The sequence below is a fragment of the Histomonas meleagridis genome (genome assembly GCF_020186115.1).
Source record: "Histomonas meleagridis strain 2922-C6/04-10x chromosome Unknown contig_15, whole genome shotgun sequence".
Taxonomy (NCBI): Eukaryota; Parabasalia; order Tritrichomonadida; family Dientamoebidae; genus Histomonas; species Histomonas meleagridis.
The window spans coordinates 211,701-238,732 of NW_027150778.1; the positions used below are offsets into that span (position 1 = coordinate 211,701).

Sequence of the window (27,032 nt, forward strand, 5' to 3'; positions counted from 1 at the left end):
TTTGAACGTATAAACTACTCAATAACTAAGTATTGAATTTTGTGTGTAACTTCCTAAATTTTGCTTTTTAACGGTCGGATATTCGCGGTTATAAGAAACGAAATGTGAATTTATTTTATACATGGAGATATATGAAAAACATAAACATGTTTTTTTGAAAGAATCGAAAAAGTTGATTCTGATCGTAGCTAGTACCAGGTAACCTAACTTTATATTTCATTTTATAAAAAATAAATTCCTTTGATAATTTAAATTTATTATCTCTACCGTATCGAGGTTCTTTTTTATTAAGACCAAAATTCGAAAACTATTTTTTTTGACAAGATATTTTCATTTTTTGCGAGTGTCACCACCAATATAAAATGTCGAACGCTCGCATTGATGAAAATATCCTTAAAATATGCAAAGAAATTACACAAGAACTCCGTGAATATCCTGGTGCCAATCTATTTAATGAGCCTGTGAATACTGATCATCAAACAAATTATTATAAAAAAATTAAAAATCCCCAAGATTTAGGCACCATTTATGAAAGACTCGAAAGAGGTGAATATGCAGAGGTTAAGTCTTGGGAGAAAGATATTAATACAGTTTGGCAAAATGCCGAACTTTACAATGGAAAAGACTCTTATGTTTCTATTATAGCTCATCATATGTCTAACCACTTCAAAAAGCTTAAGCAAAGGTTAGATATGAAAAAGATATCAGGATGGATGAAGTATCTTTATTTATCACGCGAAAAACTTGATAGATTATTACTCTCACCACCTTCATCCGTAGGCACAATTTTCCCAATCAGGAAACCATCGGATTACCATAATTATGCACCTTTTTCAAGTCGCGAGCTTGATTGCTTTATCGAAGCAAGTCGGGCGTTTTACAACAAAGATGACTTATTGCAAATATGTAAGATTTTACAATCAGAAAAACAATTTGATAAGCAAACAGACGAAGTACGGATTAATGTTGAAGATATAACACCACGATCACTTCACATGTTACGCGATTTCTTCAAAAAGAGACTCCATCAAATGAACCAAGAGTACCCAACATAATGCGCCCTTATAATATTTCAATAAAGAAAATTTATTCTGTATTTGCATTCTCATCATTTTTTTTTTTTTTGTTGTTTGTTTCCAAGAATTATCGTGTGTGAGTTGATCAACTAAATTCAGTTAGTTTTGGCTGCAAAAAAATAAATATTAAAGTTTGTTTTTAAATAAAATACAATTTTTATAAAGTTTCAAATTTTAGAAATTAAAATTAAATCGATTTTCCTGAAAAAACTTCTGGTTTGATCGATAAAATCTTAAAATATATGACTCCAGTAACGACAGCATATGGAACAGCTATCAATATACCAACAATTATTATGTTTTTTGTTACTTTTCTTTTCCTCAATATTTTTATCGAAGGACCATCAGATCTGATTTTTCTGTGTTTCCTGATTCACTTTCTTTTCATTCATCTGTTATTTATTCTAAATATTTAAATTTGTGATTCTTTTCTGCAAAATAAAATTGAACAATATAAAATTATTACTTTGTGTATTTTCCAAAGATAATTTTTTATTGAAATTATGATACATATTAAAATATTATTCTTTTTGGATTATATTCAGTTTAAAATCAGCTTGATGAATCACCATCTTTTGTCAACGGTTATCCTTCAAAAAGTTACATAAACTATTTAATTATCAAATATGTTTGATAATTGAGAGGGGTTTAAATCATAACCGAATCTAAGCAGTTTTATTCAAAATTCACAGTCGATGACGTTTAAAATGACATTCAAGAATTGAAAAGGCAATTGAAATAACTTCATTATAATTTTAGATGAGATCTAGCAATCCAAGGATTACATTGATTCGTACTAATCTTCCTGGCGTTGGAGAGTTAGACATACGAGTCAGTAACAGTAATTTTGAAAATCCTACTGACTTGGAAAGAATAAGCGAAGCAAATAGAAAGACCATTGACAATTGTTCTACCAATGACAATAGTAATACCAGTGACAATAGTAATATTATTCCCGTCGAGATGGATGATTTTCTGATCTCCCAATATATTAATCCACAAAGCAACATCTTTGGAGGAGAAGATTATAATCTTTGGTTTTAATTAAAACTCATTTTTTTTTTATTTTCTGGCTTCCATTGATAGTACAATTTTTTGGAAATGGTTCAAATTTTTTACCACAATTTGGTCAATTGATTGAGCCAATGCAAGTGGTTACCCAGAAATAGCTGAACTGCTTTGGAGGAAAGGAGCCACTGAAAATTCACGTAGATATTCATATGAATAGAATGCAAAAAGATAATGTTATGAAACTATTTCATAACAAGCTAAATGAGGATGACAATAAGGCAGAGGAAGTTTTTGTTTTCATAAAAGATGATAATATGTATGTAAACAGATGAAATCAATAAAATTGTTGGAGATTGACACCATAAATAAACGTTCGCGTCTGCCGTTAATTTTTATTTACAAAAAGTGCATATTCTCCTGACCAAGTAAACATTTCAAATCAAAATGCTTCTTTTGTTTGCATTTCTTGCATTCGTCAAGCATCTTGACACATCTCATTTACTCGGGACGAATCTCTATCAAATTATTGGTCTGAACAAAGGAGCACAAGAGCGTGACATTGCTCGTTCGTTCAAACGATACCTTTCACAAAAACGAAAGAATCAAAACCCCACAAAGAAAGCTCTTGATAGCTACAAATTAACAGAGTTTGCTTTTGATGTCCTTGGCAATCCCGACTCTAAAGCATTATATGATATGTTCGAAAACAACATCTTAAATGCCACAAAATTCCAAGTTCTTGGGTATCAAAGCGATGTTGCCCTTGAGGCTCTTAAGAAAGTCTTCGGAAACCTTCCACCTGACATGAACAATTTTGGCGGAATGATTATTTATCCGGTTCAGTTCAATCTCATTGACTTTCTAACTGGCGCAGAGCGAACACTATCTGTAGTTCGAACGAGAGATTGCGTTTGTCCTCAAGGAGGGAAGAATTGTGTCAGTTGCCGAAAAGATCCATTAACAGAACAAATTGTTCGCCATAAAATCCAAATACCACCGGGTGCTCCAGAGTTCCATAGGATCATTGTTAAGGACTTAGGTGATACAGCAAGTGCACGTGGCGCATGCGATGTAATATTCACTGTTTACACAGCTCCTGATCCAAAGTTCAAACGCGATGGCGTTGATGTTTATACAGATATCAATGTAAGTCTCTCAGATGCAATTCGTGGTGCAGAGATCGAGATCGAAAATTTCGATGGCGAAAAAGTACAAATTGATCTCAAAGGAGGAATTCAACATGGCGAACAAAGGAGAATACATGAGTTAGGCCTTCCATATTTCCTTGATAATTCTCATCGAGGAGATTTAGTGATCACATTTTCAATTGAATTTCCAAAGTCATTAACTGATGAGCAAAAAGCGATTATACAAAGTGAGCTTCCGGATAATGAAGAATTCTATGAGTAAAAAACTTTTTTCATATAACATCAATCATCGCTCGAATGAACGATACGAACAGCACATTCAAAATCATCGGAAAAAGTGGAAACAGAAACAACATATTGAAAATTTCAATGTGTATCGTCTGTCAAAACATTTTTTCAATGATGCTTTTTCTCCTTGTGATTCTTTCTTATAAAGGAATAAGTGAAACATCCGATACACTTATTGTCGAAGGTATTTCAGAAGTCCTCGAGAGTAGTTATTCAGAATTTAGGTCTACAACAAAATATATACGTATTTCTGATGATGTAAATTTTATTGGATATCAAGCTTTTAATGGATGGACAGCACTTGTTGAAGTAACTCTTGGTAAAGGTATTACTGAAATTGGAGAAAGAGCATTTCGAATATGTACCGCATTAACAACCGTTAATTTTGAAAATGCAGATAATTTACAAACTATTGGACCTTATTCATTCTACATGTGCACATTGCTTACTTCTTTTGTTTCGGGCCAAAGTCTTAAAACAATTGGTGAATATGCATTTGATTATTGTATAAGCATTGAAACTTTATATCTTAGCGAGACAATTCAATCAATTGGTAATCTAGCATTTGAATATTGCATTGGCGTTAAGAATTTAACAATTAATACTGCAGCAATATCAATCACTCAATTAATCACCGATTTCTCTGAAGGTCCAATTTCAGCAAACATTGGTGGGAACGTAACAATTATTGAAGATTCAGCATTTGAAAACAATGTCCAAGTTCAATCGATAAACATTGCAAATTCAGTTAAAACGATTGGTAACAATGCATTTTTGGGGTGCACCAATCTGAAAACGGTTTCCATTGGCGAAAGTGTCAAATCTATTGGTAATTTTGCGTTTAACTCATGCACGAATTTGATGTCTATTTTTATTCCTGCTTCAGTTGAATTCATTGGTATCGGGTGCTTTTCATCATGTACTAATTTGGCGAGCATTAATGTTTCTGAAGGTAATACGCAATATTCGAATTATAATGACATTGGAATACTTTATGATAAAAACATTACTACGATTTTAGATTTTCCATTAGGAATTGGAATTACTTCATTTACTATTCCTAATTCAGTAGTAATCATTGGCGATTATTCATTTGCGTCATGTCAAACAATACGAAACTTAATTTTTGGTGATAATGTAACATCAATTGGTAATTATTCGTTTTATCAATGCTTCTCATTAAATGACATTAAGTTACCGAAATCACTTATAGTTATTAGTGATTATTCATTTTCATATTGCAGTAACTTCACCAAACTTTTGTTACCTAATTTTACCACTTTAATTGGTTCACATGCATTTGAGTCATGTACATCAATGAATGAAATTTCATTTAATGATAAGTTAACTATAATTGGGGAGCAATCATTTATTAATTGTATATCATTAATCGAAATATTTATACCGAAATCAGTACAATTAATTGGTGTTCAATCATTTAGTAAATGTGATAAATTACAATCGATTAAAGTCGAAAAGGATAATCCTTCATATGTTAATTATGAAGACGATGGAATTCTTTATGATATTAATTTGACGACAATTATATGTTATCCTATATCTAATAACAAAAGTATATATCAATTACCGAATAGTATTATTGAAATTGATAATTATACATTTTATAAATGTAAAAACTTAAAGCAAATAATTCTAAATGATAACTTAGAAAAGATTAATAGTTATTCATTTGCTGAATGTGATGAAATTAATAATATAATAATACCAAATAACGTGGAAACAATTGGCGATCATTCATTCTCTTATTGTAAGAATATTATTGAGATTATAATACCGAATTCAGTTAAATACATTGGAGAATATGCATTTCAACAATGTTTTTCATTAGAAAATGTTGTTGTCAGTGATGGTGTTACTGATATTAATCAATATACATTTGCTGAATGTTTATCATTAGAAACTATAAATCTTTCGAATAATATCAAAACAATTTATAGTTATGCATTCTATACATGTACATCATTAACTTCAATTGTTTTACCGAATTTACTTGAAACAATTGGAAGTTATGTGTTTTCTGATTGTTATTCATTAGAAAATGTAATATTTAATGATAATTTAATAACTTTGGGTGGTCATGTGTTTAATGAATGTATAAATTTATTAAATATTACATTACCTAACTCATTGAAAACTATTGGTTATAATGTATTTGAAGATTGTATTAATTTGACTTCTGTTAATATTGGTAATAAAATCGAAAATATCCAAAGAAATACATTCTTTAAATGTATTAATTTACAATCAGTTTCACTCGGTAATTCGGTAATTACAATTTCGGAATGTGCATTTTCGGAATGTATTAAGTTACCATTAATTATATTTCCAAATTCACTTCAAACTATTGGCGAATATGCATTTGAATATTGTTATAACTTAGAAAACATTATTATAAATAATGGAATTATTACTATTTCTACTTATGCATTTAGAGAATGTATAAAACTTAAAAACTTCACAATACCAAATACTACAAATACAATTGATACAAGAGCATTTCAATCATGTACAGCATTAAATGAAGTAATTATCGGTAATAATGTAACTACATTAGGTAATTATGTATTTTATGGTTGTTCGAATTTAAGTAATATAATAATTCCAAACTCAGTACAAAACATTGGTACTAATGTATTCCAATATTGTACATCTCTTCGAAACGTAATAATTGGTAATAATATCTCGAAAATATCGGAATATCAATTTTATATGTGTGTAGAACTTAATAATGTTAATATACCTAATTCAATTACATCAATTAATGATTATTCATTTTATTGTTGTTATAAATTAGAAAATATTATTCTGCCTGAAAATATTAATACAATTGGAAGTTATGCATTTTATAGTTGTTCGAATTTGGAAAATATTAATATACCGGGAAATGTTGTTTCAATTGGGTTATGTAGTTTTTCGTTATGTGAAAACATGAAATTTATTAATGTTTCTATCGCAAATAAATATTTTGCGAATTATAATAACGATGGAGTACTTTATGATATTAATTATACTAAAGTTATTTGTTATCCATCTGGTAAAACTAATGAAGAATTTGAATTTATGAATAATATCATTGAAGTAAGTAATTATTCATTTAGTTTATCTAAATTAAGTAATGTGACAATTTCTAATTATGTTAAATTGATTAGTGATTCGGCATTTTATAAATGTAATAATTTATTATATGTTAAAATCGGTGATAATGTTAATGTAATTGATGATAATGCATTTGAATTATGTAATAACTTAAGAAATATCCAACTTAATAACAATTTATTGTCTATCGGTAATTCTGCATTTAAACTTTGCGGAAATTTAAATAATATAATAATTCCTAATAAAGTTACATCTGTTAAATTGCAGACATTCGCATATTGCTCGAATTTAATTACTGTTTATATTGGTTCAAATGTTTGTCATATTGGCGATTATGCATTTTACAATGATAATAAACTTCAGTGCATTTACTTCAATGGAACGAATGAACCAAATATCGGTAGAAACGCATTCGATAATATAGGCACAAACGTAATAATGGTGCAAAGTCATTACAATAATGCAACATTCGGCGACTTGCAGCTGAAAGTCGGCTTCGAAGAATGTCCAGCAGCTGAGCCGACAGAATCCGAAACAAGTACAGTGAACGAAACTGAAACTGAAATAAGTTCAACAACTGAAACTGAAATAAGTTCATCAACTGAAACTGAAACTGAAATAAGTTCATCAACTGAAACTGAAACTGAAATAAGTTCAACAACTGAAACTGAAACTGAAATAAGTTCAACAACTGAAACTGAAATAAGTTCATCAACTGAAACTGAAACTGAAATAAGTTCAACAACTGAAACTGAAACTGAAATAAGTTCATCAACTGAAACTGAAACTGAAATAAGTTCAACAACTGAAACTGAAACTGAAATAAGTTCAACAACTGAAACTGAAATAAGTTCAACAACTGAAACTGAAACTGAAATAAGTTCAACAACTGAAACTGAAATAAGTTCATCAACTGAAACTGAAACGAGTACAGTGATCGAAACTGAAACTGAAACGAGGTCAACAATTGAAACTGAAACAAGTTCCGACAGCGAAACGGATGATACAACTATTGCTGTCGAATCATCGGGAATAAGTTCTTTTGACGATTCTTCGGCAGAAGAAAGTTCTTTTGCTGAAACGACTGATGCAAGCCAAGAATCGGGAATGTCGAAGACGAGCGTCATCTTGATAATTTTAGGAGTTATATTAATATTTGTTGTGGTGATTGCGGTATTGGTAATTGTGGGACGCAGAAGAAAGAAGCACGGCATGTATGGAGACTTTACAGAGTTCTCAACGCCATTGGATGACATCGTTTAATTGGATTTTTTTATGCGGTATACAAAAAATAGTAAATTTTGATGTAAATAAAATAGTTAATAGTTCGACGTGCAAAAATGTTTTTATATGTTGTGATTTCACATGAGATATATGTTTAAAGGTTTTAAAGATAAATGTTTAAAAGTTTCACAATGAGATATATGTTTAGAGGTTTCACAATGAGATAAATGTATGAAAGTCATGTAAAGATAAATGTTTAGAGGTTTCACAATGAGTAAATGTTTAAAGTTTCACAATGAGATAAATGTTTAAAAGTTTCATGTAAAGATAAATTTAATAAAATATAGTGATAATGGAAATGTTATTTTTTGATAAATTACCTTCCCATTTAAAATAAGTTGATTTTTTTGTATCTTTGCGATGGTTTAATGGATTGCAAGCAAGATATTTTGATTTTACATTTTTGAACGATACACTCACAAATTTCGTATCGTATAATTTTACAATGCAAAAGAACTTTTTGAAGACAAAAGATTGTGTTGATATTGATCCGCCAAACGGTTTGGTTATCCTTCTTTGGCAAATTTTAAAAAGAATTTGATCAAACAATTTTCAGAAGTTTGTTTGGATCAAACTTGTCATGAACGCAAAAAATCGAATTGCAAGAGAAACAAAAATGCTTATGACAAACCCACCACCAGGCATATCCGGGTCACCTTGCGAGGATAACTACCGTAATTTCAAAATTATCATTGAAGGACCACAAGGAACTCCATATCAAGGAGGACTTTTCCATCTCGAGCTTTTCCTTCCTGAAAACTATCCCCTTGACCCACCAAAGGCAAGATTCCTTACTAAAATATATCATCCAAATATTGATAAAATCGGAAGAATTTGTTTGGATGTATTAAAGGCTGACAAGGGATGGACACCAGCTTTAAACATTAGCACAATTCTTCTTTCCATTCAATCGCTTCTCTGTGAACCAAATCCTGATGATCCACTTGATACACAAATTGCAGAACATTGGAAAACAAACAAGGCAGATGCTGAGAATACTGCGCGTCAATGGACCGAAAGGTATGCATAATCATGATTAATTCGTCTTGAATCATAAGTAAAAATTTACTTATATGAATATTAAAAACTTTAAAAACCAAGCAAAAATTAAAGCAATTGAACAAGTTTTTTAAAAACAATATTGCTTTCATTTGGTTGCCAAGATAAACAAAGAAATCGATTCTTTTTGTTTTTACATGGCTTTGAATGGAAATTGCGGTTTAAAGTGACGTTTTTCCAAAAGTGGCCAAAATGCAGTTCGAATATGCGGCAGTCACTAGAAACTCTCAAATATTAGCGCAACATGCTAATACTGCAGGTAACTTTGATGTTTATCTGAGCGATATAATTAATAGAATTAATCCAAATGATTCACGTTTTACATGCGAAAAAATGAACCATCGATACTTCATAAGCCATGAAAGTTCTGGCTTAAATTTCATCGTTGCTGGTCCGTTGACTCTTCAATCTCAAGCAGCTTATAATTTTTTAGACCAAGTTCAGAGAAATTTTATTATGAAATATGGAAGAACATGGGAAAGTGCTCCATCATACGGAATGCAAAGCGAATTTGGCCCAAAACTTCAGTCTATAATGTGTGATAAAAATGATAAACTTTCTCAAATAAAAGATAATCTTACTCAAGCAACCGAAACCATGAGTGATAACTTACAGAAGGCAATTCTACGTTCAAATCAGATAGACTCTTTAGATGCTTCTGCTCAATCAATTGCCGAATCTTCCAGAGAATTTGATAGGCAATCAACGCAACTAAAGCGAAGGCTTTGCTTCGAAAAATATAAATATATAATTCTCGGTATAATAATTGGTGTTGTGATTTTGATCATAATCATCATTATTTCTGTAAAGAGTGGCAAAAAGAGTAAAGAATAAATTTATTTGATTTATAAAAAAATATTTTCATTTTGTACCTATCAACTAAGTGTGACGCACACTCATCACTAAATTTATGTAAAATGTGAAAATTTTCGAAGGGTAACACAAAATTGCACACGTTAAGCTTAACGTATGAAAATATGGGTGAAGAAAAAGAACCAATCAATAATGTTTTACAAGAAATAGGTAATTCTGATGTAGCTTATTCTGAAAGTAGTTCTTTAGTTGATAATTATCAAAATGAACAAATCAATGCACTTAAGATTGAAATAGAATCTCTTCAAAAACAAAACCAAGAACAGAAGGAATACATTGATTTCCTTCGAAACCAAATGAATTTAGCAAGTGATAAAGTGAATTCAATAATAAATGAGTTTAAGGAGAAATTGGATCCTAATGAAATAGAATTTTCCGAATTTTTAGAGAAAATCGAGGCTACGGAAACTCTCTCAACCAAAATATGTTCTATTGTTGATTTTACTCTTCTTTACTCCAAAGCACATTATAATAAACAATCACACAAATTAGCTTCATCATTGGAAGGCTACATAATCTTCTTAACGAACCTTGCAACATCATCTGATATACGCTCTTTGTTTCTTAAAACGCCAAATTTTGCTGAATCAACATTTTCACAATCCACAATCCAAATACTTCTTGATAAAGCAAAAGAAACATCTGACCTTATTCAAAATATTCAAAGTGATCCTGAAGACCCACTTTACAACATTACAGAGGCTCTAAATCTTAAAAGCAATTTTCAAAATAGAATCAATCAAGCAAAGAAAATTTTTTCAAATGAAGAAATATCGAATAGAGAAGTCAAAGATCTTTTCATTCAAGAAGTTGCAATAACTACAATACTCAAGAATTACATAAACGAAATATCAAAAAACAAAAATGAAGATAAAGAAAAAATACTTAAAGAACAAAAGAAATTAAGTATTGAAATAACTAAATTAAACAAAGAAAAAGATAAGTTTAATGAGGAAAAAGAACAAATGAGTGAAGAAAAAAAGCAACTAAACATAGAAATCAGTAAGCTAAATAATAATAAAGAAAGATTTAATGAGGAAAAAGAAAAATTAAATGAAGAAAGAAATCAGTTTAATGAAGAAAAAGATAAATTTAATGAGGAAAAAGATCATTTTGGTGAAGAACAAAACAAATTAATTAAAGAAAAAAAGCAACTAAACAAAGAAATCAGTAAGCTAAATAAACATAAAGAAAATTTGAATGAAGAAAGAGAAAAATTAAATGAAGAGAAAATCAAATTAAATGAAGAAAAAAATCAGTTTAACGAAGAAAAAGGCCAAATAAGTGAGGAGCAAAACAAATTACTTGAAGAAAAAGAAAATTTAAATGAAGAGAAAAAACAAATAGCCAAAGAGAAAGATAAATTAAATGAAGAAAAAGAAGAACTGTTTAAAATGCAAAAGCAATTAAAAAGAGAAATAACTCAATTCTTCAAACAGAAGGAAAAATTAAATGAAGAAAAAGAACAGATGAATGAAGGAAAAGAAAAATTAAATAAAGAAAGAGAGAAACTAATAAAAGAAAACCACAAACTGAAAAAGCAAAACGAAAAGCTTTCAGAAGAATTTGAATATGTCAAAAAGAAATTTGATCAAAAGGCGTTGATATCACTCCAAAACTGGGAAAATTGGGCGAGGAAACTTTTTTATGGAATAACAGGATCGAATCAAGGATCCCAAGAAGATATTAAAACCACAATAGAAGAAGCTGCGTTAACATCTGTAGGTGGAAAATTTTAAAATGTTAAATGATCATATTGTTATATCAATGAATAAAATTTATTTGATAAAAGTCATTGACCGTATTGTATTCGCATTGAAATTTTTCTTCGCGCAATTCAAAATATAACCGAAAGTAAAGAACATTCAATGCAGCCAAGAATTTCAATAGAAATAACTTCTGCCAAACCAATTTCTCCAAAAATTATCTGCCCAAATGGAAGAAAACATCTTCTCCCTAGGAATGGTACAACCAAAAACTAAAACAAAACGTCCGCCTAATGGATATATTTTGTATTGTTTAGAAAAAAGAACTGAGTTTCGTACATTACACCCAGATCTTCCGAACATCGAAATATCCAGAATGTTAGGGAATGAATGGAAGTCTCTCAATGAGGTGGATAGAAGACCTTACAAAGAAAAAGCTAAAATATTACAAGCAGAATTCAAGTTAAAAAATCCTGATTATAGATATGAAAAGGCAAGAGAAAAAAGACATGCACAAGAAATTGCCCTTCAAAATAGAAATCAAGTAAGTTCATTTGATGGACTTCAAGAAAATTTCCAAGCAATATTAAATTTGTTAAATGCAAGTTTAGGTCAACAAAACCACCCAATGGCTAATTCAAATGTGACGCAAAGTATTAGTGAACCTCACATTTCTGATTTTCATCCATTTGGTGATTTTTTTGATCAGCGATGATATATATTTTGTTTTATTTATTCATAAAAATAATGACAAAATGAAACTGACTAATTTAGCTAGTTTGCATTTTATTATTTTGTCAGGTGACATATTTGAAAAATCAATTTCAAAATAACGTTTTCATATAAAAACATGTGAGACTAGATAATGCTTGTGAAAAATAAATTATTAGTAATTGATATCACTCATAGAAAGATTAAAAAATGTAATGAGGGAAATGAAATGATCTTCCTTCATTATAAATGAAAATATATAACTAAACATATTTAAGCTTGTTCTAGAGGAATCATAAATATTATAAACTTCAAATTATTGAAATTGTATAAAAAGCACATGTAATTATCCCGATAATTGAGCGAACTGTTAATGTTTGCACTTTTTATATGGGTAATTTTACCCTTATATAAAGTATTCAATATACAATATACAATGTCGACACCTGAAACAATTACAACCGGTCGAACAACAGGAACAATATTAATTGTATCAGCATACAGTGATAACTTCTTTACTAAATGTTTGATGTGGTATCCAAAAGCTTTTCTTGATGGTTTAATTTGTTCGTTTTTAGATTGGTTTTCTTTTTATTTCATAGGAATTGCAGCTGTTTTCTTGATCATTGCAATTCCTATTATATTTTTCTTTCAGGCACCTGGAAAACAGAAGAAAATGCAAAAGCTTTATAATCAAAATAGACTTTCAATCATCAAATTTATGTTTTCGTGTTCTTTTTCAATTCTAGCAGCGTTAGTTCTTGGTTGGATTACTAATCAACCCGGACCATGCATTTATATGGATCATTCGTCTCACGATATGTATTATTTTGGTCTTGATTTTCAACTTCCTTCTATTGATATTGTTGTCCAAACTATTATAGCTACATTTCTCTTCCAATATGGACGTAAAACAAATTATTTTTTTATTGATGATACCAATGAAGCAAAAAAATGCATTAGCAATATCAAGCGCTTTTTAAGTCAATACTCCATGAAAATTCTCGGGGTATTATTCATTGGATGCTTTGCATTTTTTGAAATAACGTATGGCAAATCGAATGTTCTTCAAGTTTTATTTTCATTTTTCTTTGGTATGTTAGTTGATCGATTTGTTACTATTTTCCCTGTTATTGTTCCCATGGTTACCTCATGTATTTGTTTTCTAGTTATGATAATTTATTTATTTGTCACCAAATTCAAGAAAACTTTATATCCATATGATATCCGAGTTATAATTCTTGATACCACTGCGCAATATTTCTTTGCTTTCTTCATGCTCATATGCTTTGTCATAAGGCATAGCGAATTCGATGTATTCCAAAAGTTTTCAGCTTATTTGGATACATCAAACAGCAGTGAAGTGTTCGATTTGTCGTCAACGGTCGCCGAGACTTTGAACGAAGACGAAGAAGTGCATGAAAAAAGTTTAAATAAGTTGTTGCTAAGCGATATGAAGGATTCAGTAATAGCATTGATATTATATATCGCAGTAGGCGTTTTGAGTGGGTTTTTGGTTCTATATGTAAAGGATGATGATAATTGATGGAAATATCAAATACGTGAGCGTGGTTTAGGGTTTTAGGATTCTAAATATGTTAAAAATTCAGTTGATTTACTTTTTTGTGTGTGTGTGTGTGTGTGTGTGTGTGTGTTCATAAAGAAGAAAGATTTCCAGATATCTGTCGAAGTTTCCAATGATAAACATTTATGCATAAAACATATAAAAAAAATTAAGTGAATTAAAGTTTTAGTTTTCATTAATCGATAAATCAATGTTGAATGTTACCAGAGGTCAAATTGCTTCTTTTTTCAGCAATTATGTTCAATACATTTAATGCTGTATCCCAACCCATAACTGTGAGAAATGTTTGAATAAAAAATAATAAAATCCGAAAATAATTTATAAATTTGAAATTTAAACAAGAAACATAAAAACAGTTTTATAAATATTTCTTATTTTTGTATCGATTCTCTCATGATTAAGAAATAATTTAATTATTTCAAGATAACCTGGTATACCACGTGGTGCTTTAGCAGCCAAAATTAGAGCAGTGTCAAATAATTTAAAAAAAAAATCCAAAGGAAATTTTTAGATTTGAAATTCACAAAAACAGATGATTTTTAATAATAAAAACATTTTGAGCATTTACAGTGATTCCTTTCTGTTCAAGTAGGAATTTAACATTATCAATGCAATGATATTGAGCAGCAATCATAAGTGCTGTCTGAAATAACTATAATAAAATCTAAAAAAAATATTCAAACACTAAGTCACTAAAACATACATTTTATATAAAAAACAAGCATTTGTAATATTAATATTAGTACTATCTTTTTCAACAATCAATTTAAGCATTTCAATATTACTTTTGGCTGCACATGATAATGCAGAATTATGATATATGATGAGAATCCACATAATATAATTAAACCTGTAATTATTATAACAAACATTAAATAAAAATATTAAAGATCTTTAGCATTTATATCTATTCCTTTTTGCCCAATAAGTAATTTAACAATTTCAATTTTACGGTTGTTTATTGCTGCCATAAGTGCTGTACCAAATTAATTTATTGAAATCCAAAAGGAATATAAAATAATAAAATAATTCAAAGAAGAAATTTTATATGAAAACAAGATAAATTTCTAGCATTAATGTCAAATCCTTCTAATCCAAGTATCAATTTAACAATATCAATTCGATTAATGCTAATTGGCCATGTTATAGGAATATCAAATAATTATAATAAATGCCAAATATAATTTTCAAACTTTAGCATTAATACCGACTTGGAAGAGCTATAGAATAATTGAATGATGATGAAGCCTAAATTTTTGGTATGAATCCAACAACATCATACAAAATCTAATAGTAAAAATTTGTATATGACTGTTGTATAATAAAATCAAATTAAAATTTATATTTATTATACATTTTTCAACTGAAAATATGAAACTAAAAAATAAATTTCAATTAGGATAATCATTACAACAAAGTTTTTATAAAAGATATTGTATATAATTTTGTGTGTGTTTGTGTTCATTTTTAATAGATTTGATTCATCTCAAACTGTGAAATAATATGAGATCTTCTTTTCAATAGAAATAATAAGAATAAAATTTTATTTATGATTCATCTAAATTCAAAATTCTATTTTAACAAAAATTTTAAAATAATATATGATTTCAAACTGCACTTTGCCTTGCAATGTTTGCTAGCAATAAATGTAGTTTGAGACATCCATCCACAGCAATTTCAGTCAGTTGTTTTGCTGCTTCAGGAGAAATTCGTGATGTCATATTCATCGATACAATCTGATTTGATGAAGGTAAAACTGCAACCTCAAGAACAGGAAATCTAGTTGATGATTCATTTCGTCCAGTATCAAGGAATGCTTGATCAGCAATATATGCGGCGCTAAGACTGACTACAAAATCATACATGGGGATGCCGCCATCAATTAATGCTAACGTGGTAGCATTGATAGCAGCTGATTGGAAGCTTCCATCGTCTTGAATGATCGTGATGGAAATATCAATCTGTGAACTTGGATATTGTTCACGACGAATTGCTGTTTCAAATATCCTCTTTATGATGATCTCACTTTCACGGCTTCTACGAGTTTTTGTAGTATCTTGTACATGAGGTGATTTCGCAAAGTTTGCAAATTCCAATTTTACATTGACTTCTGCAAGTTCACGGTCACCACCCCTACCTTCTGATGGTCCAAATACTTGTGATATAACTTCAGTTTGTCCCATTTTGAAATGGGAAGATCCAGTACAACCTGGTATTACATTGTTTTTAGCTTCAATAAACCTCATTTCATTTGGACGACGACCATCTTGGCGAAGTCCTGTAAATTCGTTGTAAACATCCATTTGGAAACCGAACAAAGTATGTCAATTCAAGAATTGTGATATGAAAAATTCCCAATGCCAGGTTATACTCATTCGCAACTAATTGAAGCATATTTTAGATCAATAAAATATTCTACTTCAAGGTTTTCAACAGACGCGTGCAGGAGGTATGTGATGAGATATAAAAAAAAATTTAATAACGAAAAATTTATGAAGGATCTTGCAATATTCCTAGCATCGTTAGATGATAACTTGTCTGATTATTCTCTTGATTCTGATTATGAGAAAATAGAATGATATTGATTATTTCACTCAAAGTTGAAAATATGTGATACAATTATAATGTTATCCCAAAATATGTTACTCAAATAATTATAACAAGAAGAAACGTAAGTTGTACTTAAATAAAACTTTATCTCTAACTAAATGTTTGAATCTTTTAAGTCAAGAACGAGAATATTTCCCACCACTTTTTGAACAGAATAACCTCTTTTCTGTACTCAAAAAAATGCTTGTTTTCTTTACAAGTATTGTTGCTTCTATCTATGTACCAATCTCAAAAACAGCAAAGCAAAATGTGCCATTTTATTCTATCGAAAAAGCTAAAGAAATTGCAAATAAAACAAAGTATTTTTTTTTACTTGGATATAATCCAAGAGAAAGTCATGACACTATAAACAGTTTTAAGCGGATTTCTGGTTATTTTTCAGGTCATAAAGATGTTAAGTTTGCCGTATTAAATCCTCGTGATGCCAAAAATTTTTCCAAATCTCATAAAGTAGATTTAGATTGCCTATTTCTCTTTATTGGTGGAGAATATATTACTGCTTATTCATATCCAAATGATGATTCCACTCTTCTTTATCTCATTGATTATCTTCTTTATCCAGATATTACACCTATTCAGACACTTCGTGAACTAGCCACTTCCATTGGCTCTTCACCTTTCTCTATTCTTACACCAGAAACACTTTATGAAGATGCGTTATCTCTTCATTTTCGAGCAGCCAAAGTTACAGGACCAATCAACATCTATGTTCTTACTGACTCATTATTAGAAGAAATTGGGTTAAATTCCTCTACATTAGGTTTCTTTCGAACTGAAGATTTAGCAATTGTACCTCAGTCAAAATCTACCACAGACCTCTATTCCAACACATTTCCTGTATACGTTATGTTAACATCGGATGACTTAACACAAGACAATGTTTTTATAGCTTTAGTTGATGATTCACTTACACGTGAATATGATCAATTTTTATTTTCAGTTGGTGAAAGTAATCCAGATTTTACTGTTGGCTTTTTAACACTTGAGCTCTTTCTTAAGCTTCAGCGTAAAATGAATATTCCACTTCCGAACACTCCAATGATGTTATTCTTTAACGGTCTCCGCCGTTACACTTATAATATTTCGTCACTTTTTGACACGTTATACAGCAATGAATTTAATTCGAGTTTATGGGAAGTAAAATGTAATGAAGCTCTTGATTTGTTACGAAATAATTCACTTGAAAGGAATATATATTCGGAAGAAATTCCACATGAACAAGAAAATAATAATGTTATAAAACTTGTTGGTTATACATATGATGAATTTGTTAATGATCCAACAAATGATGTTGTGATATTCTATACAAGTGATGAATGTACAGTTTGTAATGATTTCTTAAATATGTTTATAAATGTTGCCCAAGAATTAAATAATAATTCATTAAAATTCGGTTATATTAATCGAAACAAAAATTCAGTTAAATCCGGATTTCCAATTATGCATTCTTTACCTCATATACATATTTTCCCAACAAATAAAACTAATCATCAAGCTTTAAGAGGTGATAAAACAAGAGATAACTTATTAAGATTAATAAAAATGTATGCAACAAATGAACTAAATATCGAAATACAAGAAATTGATAGAACTAAAGCAGCAAGAGATTTGTTGGAATTGCTATATAAAGTGGCTGAAGAGCCTGAGGATGAACAAGAAAGAATGTTCGACTGGATACAAAAGATATCCGATATATTGGAGCAGTTCGATGATAAAGAAGAAGAAAACGAGAAAAAAGTTAATGAAAATGAAGACAAAGCGAAAGGCGAAAATAAGGAAAAAGTTAATGAAAATCCAAATGTGGAACTATAAAGCTAAATATTGAAATATATTTAATTTGTTTATTTGTGCGTGTTGTTGTTATGGAATTAAAAATATTTATATGTTTTTGAGTTGATAAATCTTTAGAAGATTAAATGTCATGATACAAGTTGACTCTGATGCAAATCAGAATTAAATTTACTTTATATCTTTTTAGAGTTTTTTTGTTGTGGGTTTTTCCAATAGCTAAGTTTAAGTATTTCATCGATATTTCAACATTTTAAGATATAAAAAGTAATGCTTATTACACCTTATTTAAGTTTAAACGGAAATTTGAAGAATTAGTGGTAAACAATGGAAGAAAAGTTTCAAAAACTTACAAAGGAAGCTATTAAAAGCTAATCAAATTAAGTCTCGCAAAAATGTTTTAACTAATAATACAATTGAGTTTTATTTGTGAGAAATCATGGTTAGGATGAATATTTAATAAATTCAATAAAAAGAAATTTGTTAAATATATGGCTTTTACGAGAAATCTAAAAGTTGAAAAAGAAAATAAGCGATGACACAAAAACTGAAGAAACACAAAAGCTGATCACAATGATATTTAATGAGCAAATTTTTTTTTATTCATATTTTATAAACATATTATATATGCTCAATTTGTATCAAGATGGACAATATAGCTTCATTACAAAAGTTATTAAGCATTTTATATTAAAACAAAACAATTCACATCTTAAAAGTAATATATATATATAATAAAAACTTTCAAAAGAAGTTATAAACAACCACATACTATTCCTGAATAATGAATAATTACATTCTAAATTACAAGATACATCTTTGTATTTTATTTTAAAGTGAAATAAATAGGAAATTTGAGAAAAAACAAAATTGACTTTATGTCTTATGAAAAGGTGAGAAAACACTTCTAATTACTATTCATCAATAAATGTCAATATACATATTTAATATTTATTAATAAAAAATTATAATTGTTAACTTAAAACGAATTTTGATATCTTGAGTTTGTTGGTGACATCTGTGAATCCCTCATTAAAGATCCAATTCTAGAGAAAGTGTTTGTTTGGACAGAAGGCCGCGCTCTGAACAAAGTGCTTTGTTGCACCAAATTAATTTTCAATGTAACTTTTCCAGTTCCTACTGTATGTAATCCAAATCTGTTATAAGTATCAGCGCTGTCATCAGTAAAATTGTTCATTAAGTCTGCGGATTCGGAATCGATCGATGGTTGGATTTCAATTCCTGAATCTAAAAACAAAAGTTTCAATTCTTCTAAGATTGTACCTTGAACCCTCCATACATCTATAGTTATTTCATGATAACCTCTTGTCATTGGAAGTTGTAATGAACCATAACCAACAACGATTCTTGATTTTGAATTTGTATAACTATGTAACAGCAACTGCATTGTTGGAGCTGTTTGTGACTGACATAGGCCTACAAAATCAATTGGCATGTTAATATGTGCTATTTGATTATCTGGTCTACATAATGCTAATTGACTACAACCTCGAAGATTCGCAGCGCTATCCTCACATTTCCATCCAGAAGGAAGCTTGATATTATATTCAATAGCTACGGAATCTGATTCAAACATTTGGGCCGTTGAAATTTCACATTTGTAAAACATCCGTATCGTTCCGGGGGGGTCCGGCGGTTGCGAAAGTGAACATTCGGATTGGGCCGCGTCAATTATCGCCCTCCTTCTCTTAATATCAGCTAATAAAGTGCGCTCAAATGGTGTCTCATCCTCAATTTTATCCTCAATTACTTCAACTGAATAATATATTGATTCATTAGAAGGAGTAAAAAAATGATATCGTGTTTCAGGATTAGTTTTGTTAGAAAATGGTGGCCGAACATCAATACGCCCACCTGAATAAACACGTATAATACATAATAACTCCATATGATAACTACCATCATTTTGTTGTATAGCACAAAAAATATGCATCGATTGAACTGTGGCTTGAACAATTTCAACAAGGCTTTCTGGGCCTGTGCCTTCCATAACAGCATTGGCAAGGTCTGTTGGTGGTCTTTCTCCGATGTTATTCCTGAATGGCTTGTCGATTTCAGATGGATCAATGTAATGATCTTCAGAAATTTTTGTAAAAATCACTTCCCCTTGGTGATCTGGATCTTCGTTCGGTGCAAAAATTTTTTCCTGCCATGAAATTACTCTTGTGATAGTTTCTCCATTAATGTTTGGCTTTTCATGTGAAGATTCACTTTTATTAGAGTTATTCTTGCTTGAATTACTTTTGTTCGTGTTGCTTTTGCTTGAATTGCTTTTACTTGAGTCACTACTTGATTCATCTTCGTTATCAGATTTATCATTCGAATTATCAATTTCATTATGGATTTGACGATCCCTGCTTAGTGTAACTCGAACTTTCAACAGGCCAATTGGATCAAGTGTCCTATGAATTGACCAGCCGAACCTGTTATCTGTTGTTTGCATTTCTTTGCTCTTAAACGTATTTGACATATTATTTTTCATTCAATTATATATGACAAAAAATATATTTAAGCTTTATCATTTGCTTAACACCTTTAATTTGAAAGTTAACAAATATGTAAGTCATAAAATTACAAAATTAAAAAACCACTTAGGCATTTTGCATTTTAACTAAATTTTTTTCATATGATTTTGTAGATAGTCCAATTTAATTATTTGTCAAAATATGAGACTTTTGATATTTAAAATGTTAACATTATTAAACAAGTAATTTTTTATTGAGGCAATAATATATAATAAAACCATTTATTCTAAAATTAGTCTTCATTTTGACTCACAGCATGGGCTCTAACGGCAGCAAGTTTTTCTTGGTATTCAGCAGTGGGTTTAAATATTGTTGGCTCTGTTTGTGATAATCGACTTCGAAGTGAAATTCCAGTAAATTTCTCAACAATAAATTGAACGTCTTCTTCTGTTATTTCTATTTGATCCCTTGTACCTTTACCAACTTTACCTTTCGAGTATTGAATAATCTCAGTTAATATTGTATCATAAAAATTATCTGAAATTTCATTTAAAAACGAAATTGCCTCTGGACTAAATTCTTGCTCTGGGTCCATCTTATGGGCAATATCTCTGTAAAAATCTGCTGAAAAAAGAGGACCAGGCCTTTGCATTTGAAAAATGGCATATAAATTGAAAGAAAATAAATATGTCACGTCGACATTAAATGAACAGCAAATTTTCAGTCCTCCGAGATGATGATGAATCAAATGATAGTGATGTATCATCTGACTCAGGAGAACCAAATAAATATCTTTATACCATCCCACAAATACTAAGTTATTATGAAGCTTCAAAAAATTATCCTCCACCACCAGAAATTACTCATTTCGAAAACGTTTTTGTGAGTAAGCCACAGGCACCAGAATGTGCTACCTTCACGCCTCCAAAATCTGAAATTAATTCAACAATATATTTAAACACTTCAGGAAAAACATCACGAAGAACGAATAGACCAAACAGGAATAGGAAGGGAAATGATTCTCATACCGAATTTTCACAAAATGAACCGATCGAAGAAGATTTACAATGGTATTACAAGGATCCGATGGATCATATTGTTGGCCCATATTCATCTAGCACAATGAGAAACTGGCTTCTAAATAAGCGATATATTGACTCATCTTTATTAGTGAAAAAAGTATCAGATGAAAATTTCGAACCAATTTCCACTTTATTCCCAGACATAAATAAAGCATTTGCTGATAATAAGGTGAAACCTCAAGCCACCAACAATTCGATCAATGAAAAAAGTCAAAATACATTATTTGCATTTTCTCTTCCTGATGCAGAAACTGATTTGGACTTGGATGAAGCAGGGCCATAGATACCGTTCAAGTGTTTAATAAACGAATATTTTAAGTGAAATTTTAAAAATAATCCCTGAGTTTAATCTCTTATTATGCTTAAGCATAATAAAGATATTAAAAATTTACAACCAATATATATTTGATTCTAGAGTGAAAAAACAAAACAAATATTTTTGGAAAGTTTTATGATGCATATTATAATATTCTATTAAAATATTTTGGAATATCAGATCAAAAAAAAAAATATTTCTTGCATCGAAATCATTTTTTTATGTTTAAGAAAGATTGTAGCTATGTCACTGCAATATTTTTTGCTGCATGCATAAGTACTATTTTAAATAATTTGAATTCTTTCCTAATTTTATGATATTTCAAAAATATTAAAATAAATTTTTTTCTGGATGAATGGCGCTTTCAGATTTGAATGAATTGAACCTATCGATGTCTGGATCGAAAATTCTTATAATTTCTAATAATTTTATTAAGATATTATACCAAGAGACTTCGAAGTTAATTTATATTTTTGAGAATAAATCTATATTAAACATTGTGTTTTAAATTCAAAAATTATCCATTTTTATAATCTTAATTAATTTTGAAAAACTCTTTAAAATCAAAGTTGATACCATAATAAAATTCATTTAATGTTATCTATATATGATTTACTAATGAGCCCCTTCTGTCGAAGCTTTACAGGGCTTTTCTATTCCTCTCTCTCTATATATATATATTAAATTCGAATACAAAAAATATATACATAACACTCTTCATTGTGGTTTATTTATGTAATAGTTTTTAAAAACAAGATGAGAATGAAATTAATTTCCATATCTTTTTTGGGCAACAAATTCTATTTTACCGTTTTGAGATGATTTTATAAGTGCAGTTTCCAATAATTTAACTAATATCCAAATACTGTTCAGATATTAACTTCAATCTTTGTAAATTAATATTGTTGTGAATGCATTGTGACCCAAACTTTTCGCCAGATTCATCATCTTTGAGAATTACTAATTTAATGTGTTAATCTCTGAGTTCTGCAATTGATCAACGTTAGCTAATACAATGAACTGCAAACCACTGATCTCTATAGCCATAAAATGGTATTGATTTGACTATTTTTGTAATCAAATACCAAAATTTTGCTTTATGTCACAACTTTTCAAGTGCACGACCTTTGTTAAATTATCTTGTGCCTCTTTGATATAATTATTCAAATCAGAAACCCACCTTGAAGACACCGTTTACTTAAGTGTAAACAATTGAAAAAATTGATTTCGCGTTATTGAATTAAAAAATCGGTTATTTTGAATGTATTCAAATCGGGAACGGTTTTTCAATGCTGCTTGAGAAGTTCATCGTTGCCTCAGTTTTATCGAATCTTCTTCTTGGCAAAATCATTCTTTGCTGGTTCCTATAATAACTATTCCCTGTATTTAAATTCATATAAATCTGTCTTAATTTGAATTCATAATTTTGCCTAATCATCGAAATTTCATCTCTTACATCAAAAACAGAATTTAACCAATCTCTATAAGTTGTTTGAGAATATGAAGGATTTAAATATTCCGAAAACTCTTCAATCAACGCTCTAAGTTGTTTAGAAGTATTTTCTTTTGAGTTTTCATTATAATTATTTATGCTATCACTTGAATCCATTCGACTAAATTTTGTTTCAAGAAGATTCGATTCATTTCGAAGTATTATTTCATTAGATTCCAAAATCGAAAGTTTTTTCATTAAAGAAGAAATTTCTTTTTCTTTTTTATTTTTATTTGTAAAGAATTGACTTTTTATTTTATAGTTTTCATTTATTTCTTCATTTAATGTTTGAAGAGATGAATGAAGTTGTTCACGAACAGATGATATTCGAGAAGAAATAAAAGAACTTGTATCTTGTAATGTGTCTTCTTCATTTATATTTGTCTTTTGATTAATTTTGTTGACTTGGAAAAACATTTCTTGATAATCATTTGAAAATTGATCAAATATATTCGAAATAAAATTAATATTACATTTTGGGACTTCAATTGTAATAATTTGTTTGATGTTTTGTCGAATATCTGATATATAATCTTGAATGTGATCATCACTAATTGGCATTTTTTGGAGGAGATTAGTGATTTCATTTGTTACTTCATAAATAAGCTTCCGGGTGGCTTGGGTAAAATATCCATTGATTCGTGATTCAAGTGATGATTCTTGAGAAAAAGATTTTTGTATTGGAGTTTCTTCAATTTTAACTTCTTCTTGAACTTGTTTTACTGGTTTAGTCGGTTTTTCTTCCTCTCTGGAAGGTAAAATTATGGGTTTAGGTTCAGGTGGGGTTGGTTTTAAATCTGAACTTTGATCAAGTAATTGTGAAATTGATATTGGTTTAACTTGTGGAAGTCGCCTTTTTTGAGCGCTCCTCCTTGGGGTTGTCGATTTTTTATTTTCAGCCTTTGGTGTTGTTTTTGGTTTTGTTTCTTTTTTGTTATCTGTTTTTTGATCATCATTATTTTTCCCAATCTCAAAATCAGAATCACTTAATTTTATTCCTATTTCACTAAGTCCTTTGACTATATCCTCATCAAAGCTTGACTCTTTGAAAGTAGAGTCACCTTCAATATTCATGTTAAAATGACGTTTATAATTTCAAATGGATGACATTTGAATACAAAACGATCAAGTACGATAGATAATAAACTATTCGAACAAACTTTGTCGATTCAAGTAATCGACAAAAATTTTTGATTTGGCACAATTTACTTAAGTAAAAAGTGGCATGTCATTTTAATGGAACTGGAAAAACAACTGGCATTAATCGAAGATGGGATAATAGACCTTAATAATACAGATGAAAGCACATGCTATGCTATATCAAACAAATGGTTATTTAAACTAAAGCAATCTATAAAAAATGGAAAAGATTTTAATTTTCCAGTTGATAATTATCATATCATTGATAGTAATGGATTCGTTTCTCTAAAAGCGAGGATGCCCCAAGATTTTATCCTTGTAAAAAAAGAAATTTGGGAAAAAATTAAGGAGCATTATTATGGAGAACCTGATATAGAAATAGAACTAATAAAGTCTGATCCAAAAAATCCAAAAGCAGAGCCTGCACTTTATCAAGTTCCACTAAAAATTTACTTTGAAAAAAATGGAAATGAAATCATTAAAACAATTTTTATTTCAAATCTGAAAACAATAGAAGATCTAAAGCGCCTTGCCAGGAAAGCATTTAATTTACCAAAAGATATGAAATTTGAATTTTTCAATTATTATTCTGGACAAATTGGAGATATTATCAATGATGATGAAGTTGTTAAAAACATAGGTTTCTTTTGTAATCATGAGTTACTACTTGAACCTCTTCTACAAACACAAACAGGAGCTCCACAAACACAAATACATCAAACAACAGCAATCGCTAAAGGCATTACAGGCCTTGAAAACTTCGAAAACTCATGTTATATGAATTCTGTTCTTCAGTGCATTTTCCAGATCCGAGACCTATACGATTTCTTTGTTAAGGGAGAGCTAAAGACATCGCAGCACTTAGCGAAGGCATTGTCAGACTTAATTTTGGCGGTTTGGGGCAACGGTTTAAATATTCAACAACTCAGGAAGAACGTTAAGGCCTGCATCGGCAAATATTCGCCAATCTTTTCAACATGCCAACAACAAGATGCACATGAATTCCTGACGATCCTCATCGACAGAATCAACACTGAATTGAATGATACTAAAGACCCTTATAAGCCAATACGTGGTAACGGTCAAAATGATAACCTAATTGCAAAACAAAATTGGAAATCTATACTGTCTGTCAACATTTCACCATTCTTCAAGATATTCCATGGACTTGTAGGGAAATGTTTCACATGTTCTAATTGTGGAAATTCAGAAACCGTTTTTGATCCATTTTTGACCATCAACCTCTCCCCAACCAACAACGACCCCAAGCAGAAGGCCATTTATATACCATATGATCGCAATAGTCAATCCAAAACTTTATATCTTCAAAGCGATAACCCAGAAATGACATATCAAGATCAACTTCACAATTTACTCAACACATATAGCGAATTCATCATCCTTGTTAGCTCTCATAATACGACCAGTCCATTTCCATATGAGATCTTCCAACCAAATCAACAGCTAAATTCAAGCGACGACCTTCTTATCTATGAAATCCCACCCAATGCTTCCATTTGTGCCTTTCTTTATCCCCAGGGCATGCGCGGAATATCATGGCCACCTGTTCTCATTGATCTTGGTACTAATCAAGAGCCTACTAAGCAATCTATCTCTAATCGTCTTTGGCCTTCTGACACCAAAGAGCATCAGTTCAGCTTCGAAAAGTTACATCTCAGTTCACTTGATTCACCTCACCTTAGCACTTTTTGTAATGTAGTTAACGTTCGCCTACAACCGACGGAGAGTCTATCGTTGTTCCCAATCAATTCAGAAGAAGCACTTCCACTCGCCCATTATTTGGGCGAATTTATCCACAGTGGTGGTATAGGTAGACATTGCCAATCATGTGGAGGTGATAAGTCAACTGCATTGGCAACTTTCTATCGGCTTCCGAATGTATTGATTTTCCAAGTAGACTTGTTCGAGAATAAAGGAGCTATCTCGTTCAAGAGAAAAGTAAATGTCAGCTTTCCAGAAGAACTTAACATGTACGATTACTCAATCGAAAATGCACGCTATAGATTAATCGGATTTGTCTACCACGTTGGCCAGTCATTGCATTCCGGACATTATATGGCGTACACAAGGCACAAGGAAACTGGAAACTGGTATAGATTTAGTGATAGCATATTCGAAAAAGTTGATAAGGAAAGAGTTTTTGCACAGAAAAATCCGTATTTGTTATTTTACGAGAAGATAAATGAATAAAATTACTAATTACAAGATATATTTTGAATTGATATATTATTTCATTTAT

The 27,032-nt window shown here is 30.0% G+C and overlaps 12 protein-coding genes across 12 annotated transcripts; 8 read left to right on the plus strand and 4 right to left on the minus strand.

Moving 5' to 3' along the window:
• Positions 1 to 362: 362 nt before the first annotated feature.
• On the plus strand, positions 363 to 1,055 carry GO595_001776 (Bromodomain containing protein; the record flags this gene model as incomplete). Its single annotated transcript, XM_067914611.1, has 1 exon — positions 363 to 1,055. One exon carries the CDS (start codon positions 363 to 365, stop codon positions 1,053 to 1,055), a length of 693 nt encoding a protein of 230 aa, XP_067778025.1.
• A 1,476-nt stretch (positions 1,056 to 2,531) lies between these two features.
• GO595_001777 (DnaJ domain containing protein) lies at positions 2,532 to 3,497 on the plus strand (the record flags this gene model as incomplete). The annotated part of the gene is made up of 1 exon (XM_067914612.1): positions 2,532 to 3,497. One exon carries the CDS (start codon positions 2,532 to 2,534, stop codon positions 3,495 to 3,497), a length of 966 nt encoding a protein of 321 aa, XP_067778026.1.
• A 3,595-nt stretch (positions 3,498 to 7,092) lies between these two features.
• On the minus strand, positions 7,093 to 7,896 carry GO595_001778 (protein stu1-like; the record flags this gene model as incomplete). Its single annotated transcript, XM_067914614.1, has 1 exon — positions 7,093 to 7,896. The coding sequence occupies one exon, from the start codon at positions 7,894 to 7,896 to the stop codon at positions 7,093 to 7,095; it is 804 nt and encodes a 267-aa protein (XP_067778027.1).
• Positions 7,897 to 8,504: 608 nt separating this feature from the next.
• Positions 8,505 to 8,954, plus strand: GO595_001779 (putative ubiquitin-conjugating enzyme E2 N; the record flags this gene model as incomplete). Its single annotated transcript, XM_067914615.1, has 1 exon — positions 8,505 to 8,954. One exon carries the CDS (start codon positions 8,505 to 8,507, stop codon positions 8,952 to 8,954), a length of 450 nt encoding a protein of 149 aa, XP_067778028.1.
• A 221-nt stretch (positions 8,955 to 9,175) lies between these two features.
• On the plus strand, positions 9,176 to 9,817 carry GO595_001780 (Synaptobrevin family protein; the record flags this gene model as incomplete). Its single annotated transcript, XM_067914616.1, has 1 exon — positions 9,176 to 9,817. The coding sequence occupies one exon, from the start codon at positions 9,176 to 9,178 to the stop codon at positions 9,815 to 9,817; it is 642 nt and encodes a 213-aa protein (XP_067778029.1).
• Positions 9,818 to 11,791: 1,974 nt separating this feature from the next.
• GO595_001781 (HMG box family protein) lies at positions 11,792 to 12,277 on the plus strand (the record flags this gene model as incomplete). Its single annotated transcript, XM_067914617.1, has 1 exon — positions 11,792 to 12,277. The coding sequence occupies one exon, from the start codon at positions 11,792 to 11,794 to the stop codon at positions 12,275 to 12,277; it is 486 nt and encodes a 161-aa protein (XP_067778030.1).
• A 3,188-nt stretch (positions 12,278 to 15,465) lies between these two features.
• Positions 15,466 to 16,161, minus strand: GO595_001782 (exosome complex component RRP41-like; the record flags this gene model as incomplete). Its single annotated transcript, XM_067914618.1, has 1 exon — positions 15,466 to 16,161. The coding sequence occupies one exon, from the start codon at positions 16,159 to 16,161 to the stop codon at positions 15,466 to 15,468; it is 696 nt and encodes a 231-aa protein (XP_067778031.1).
• Positions 16,162 to 16,648: 487 nt separating this feature from the next.
• On the plus strand, positions 16,649 to 18,280 carry GO595_001783 (Thioredoxin family protein; the record flags this gene model as incomplete). The annotated part of the gene is made up of 1 exon (XM_067914619.1): positions 16,649 to 18,280. One exon carries the CDS (start codon positions 16,649 to 16,651, stop codon positions 18,278 to 18,280), a length of 1,632 nt encoding a protein of 543 aa, XP_067778032.1.
• A 955-nt stretch (positions 18,281 to 19,235) lies between these two features.
• GO595_001784 (Meckel syndrome type 1 protein) lies at positions 19,236 to 20,747 on the minus strand (the record flags this gene model as incomplete). The annotated part of the gene is made up of 1 exon (XM_067914620.1): positions 19,236 to 20,747. The coding sequence occupies one exon, from the start codon at positions 20,745 to 20,747 to the stop codon at positions 19,236 to 19,238; it is 1,512 nt and encodes a 503-aa protein (XP_067778033.1).
• Positions 20,748 to 21,034: 287 nt separating this feature from the next.
• Positions 21,035 to 21,394, minus strand: GO595_001785 (Transcription initiation factor TFIID subunit 12; the record flags this gene model as incomplete). The annotated part of the gene is made up of 1 exon (XM_067914621.1): positions 21,035 to 21,394. The coding sequence occupies one exon, from the start codon at positions 21,392 to 21,394 to the stop codon at positions 21,035 to 21,037; it is 360 nt and encodes a 119-aa protein (XP_067778034.1).
• Positions 21,395 to 21,447: 53 nt separating this feature from the next.
• On the plus strand, positions 21,448 to 22,107 carry GO595_001786 (GYF domain containing protein; the record flags this gene model as incomplete). Its single annotated transcript, XM_067914622.1, has 1 exon — positions 21,448 to 22,107. One exon carries the CDS (start codon positions 21,448 to 21,450, stop codon positions 22,105 to 22,107), a length of 660 nt encoding a protein of 219 aa, XP_067778035.1.
• Positions 22,108 to 25,333: 3,226 nt separating this feature from the next.
• Positions 25,334 to 26,983, plus strand: GO595_001787 (ubiquitin carboxyl-terminal hydrolase 4; the record flags this gene model as incomplete). The annotated part of the gene is made up of 1 exon (XM_067914623.1): positions 25,334 to 26,983. One exon carries the CDS (start codon positions 25,334 to 25,336, stop codon positions 26,981 to 26,983), a length of 1,650 nt encoding a protein of 549 aa, XP_067778036.1.
• Positions 26,984 to 27,032: the final 49 nt, after the last annotated feature.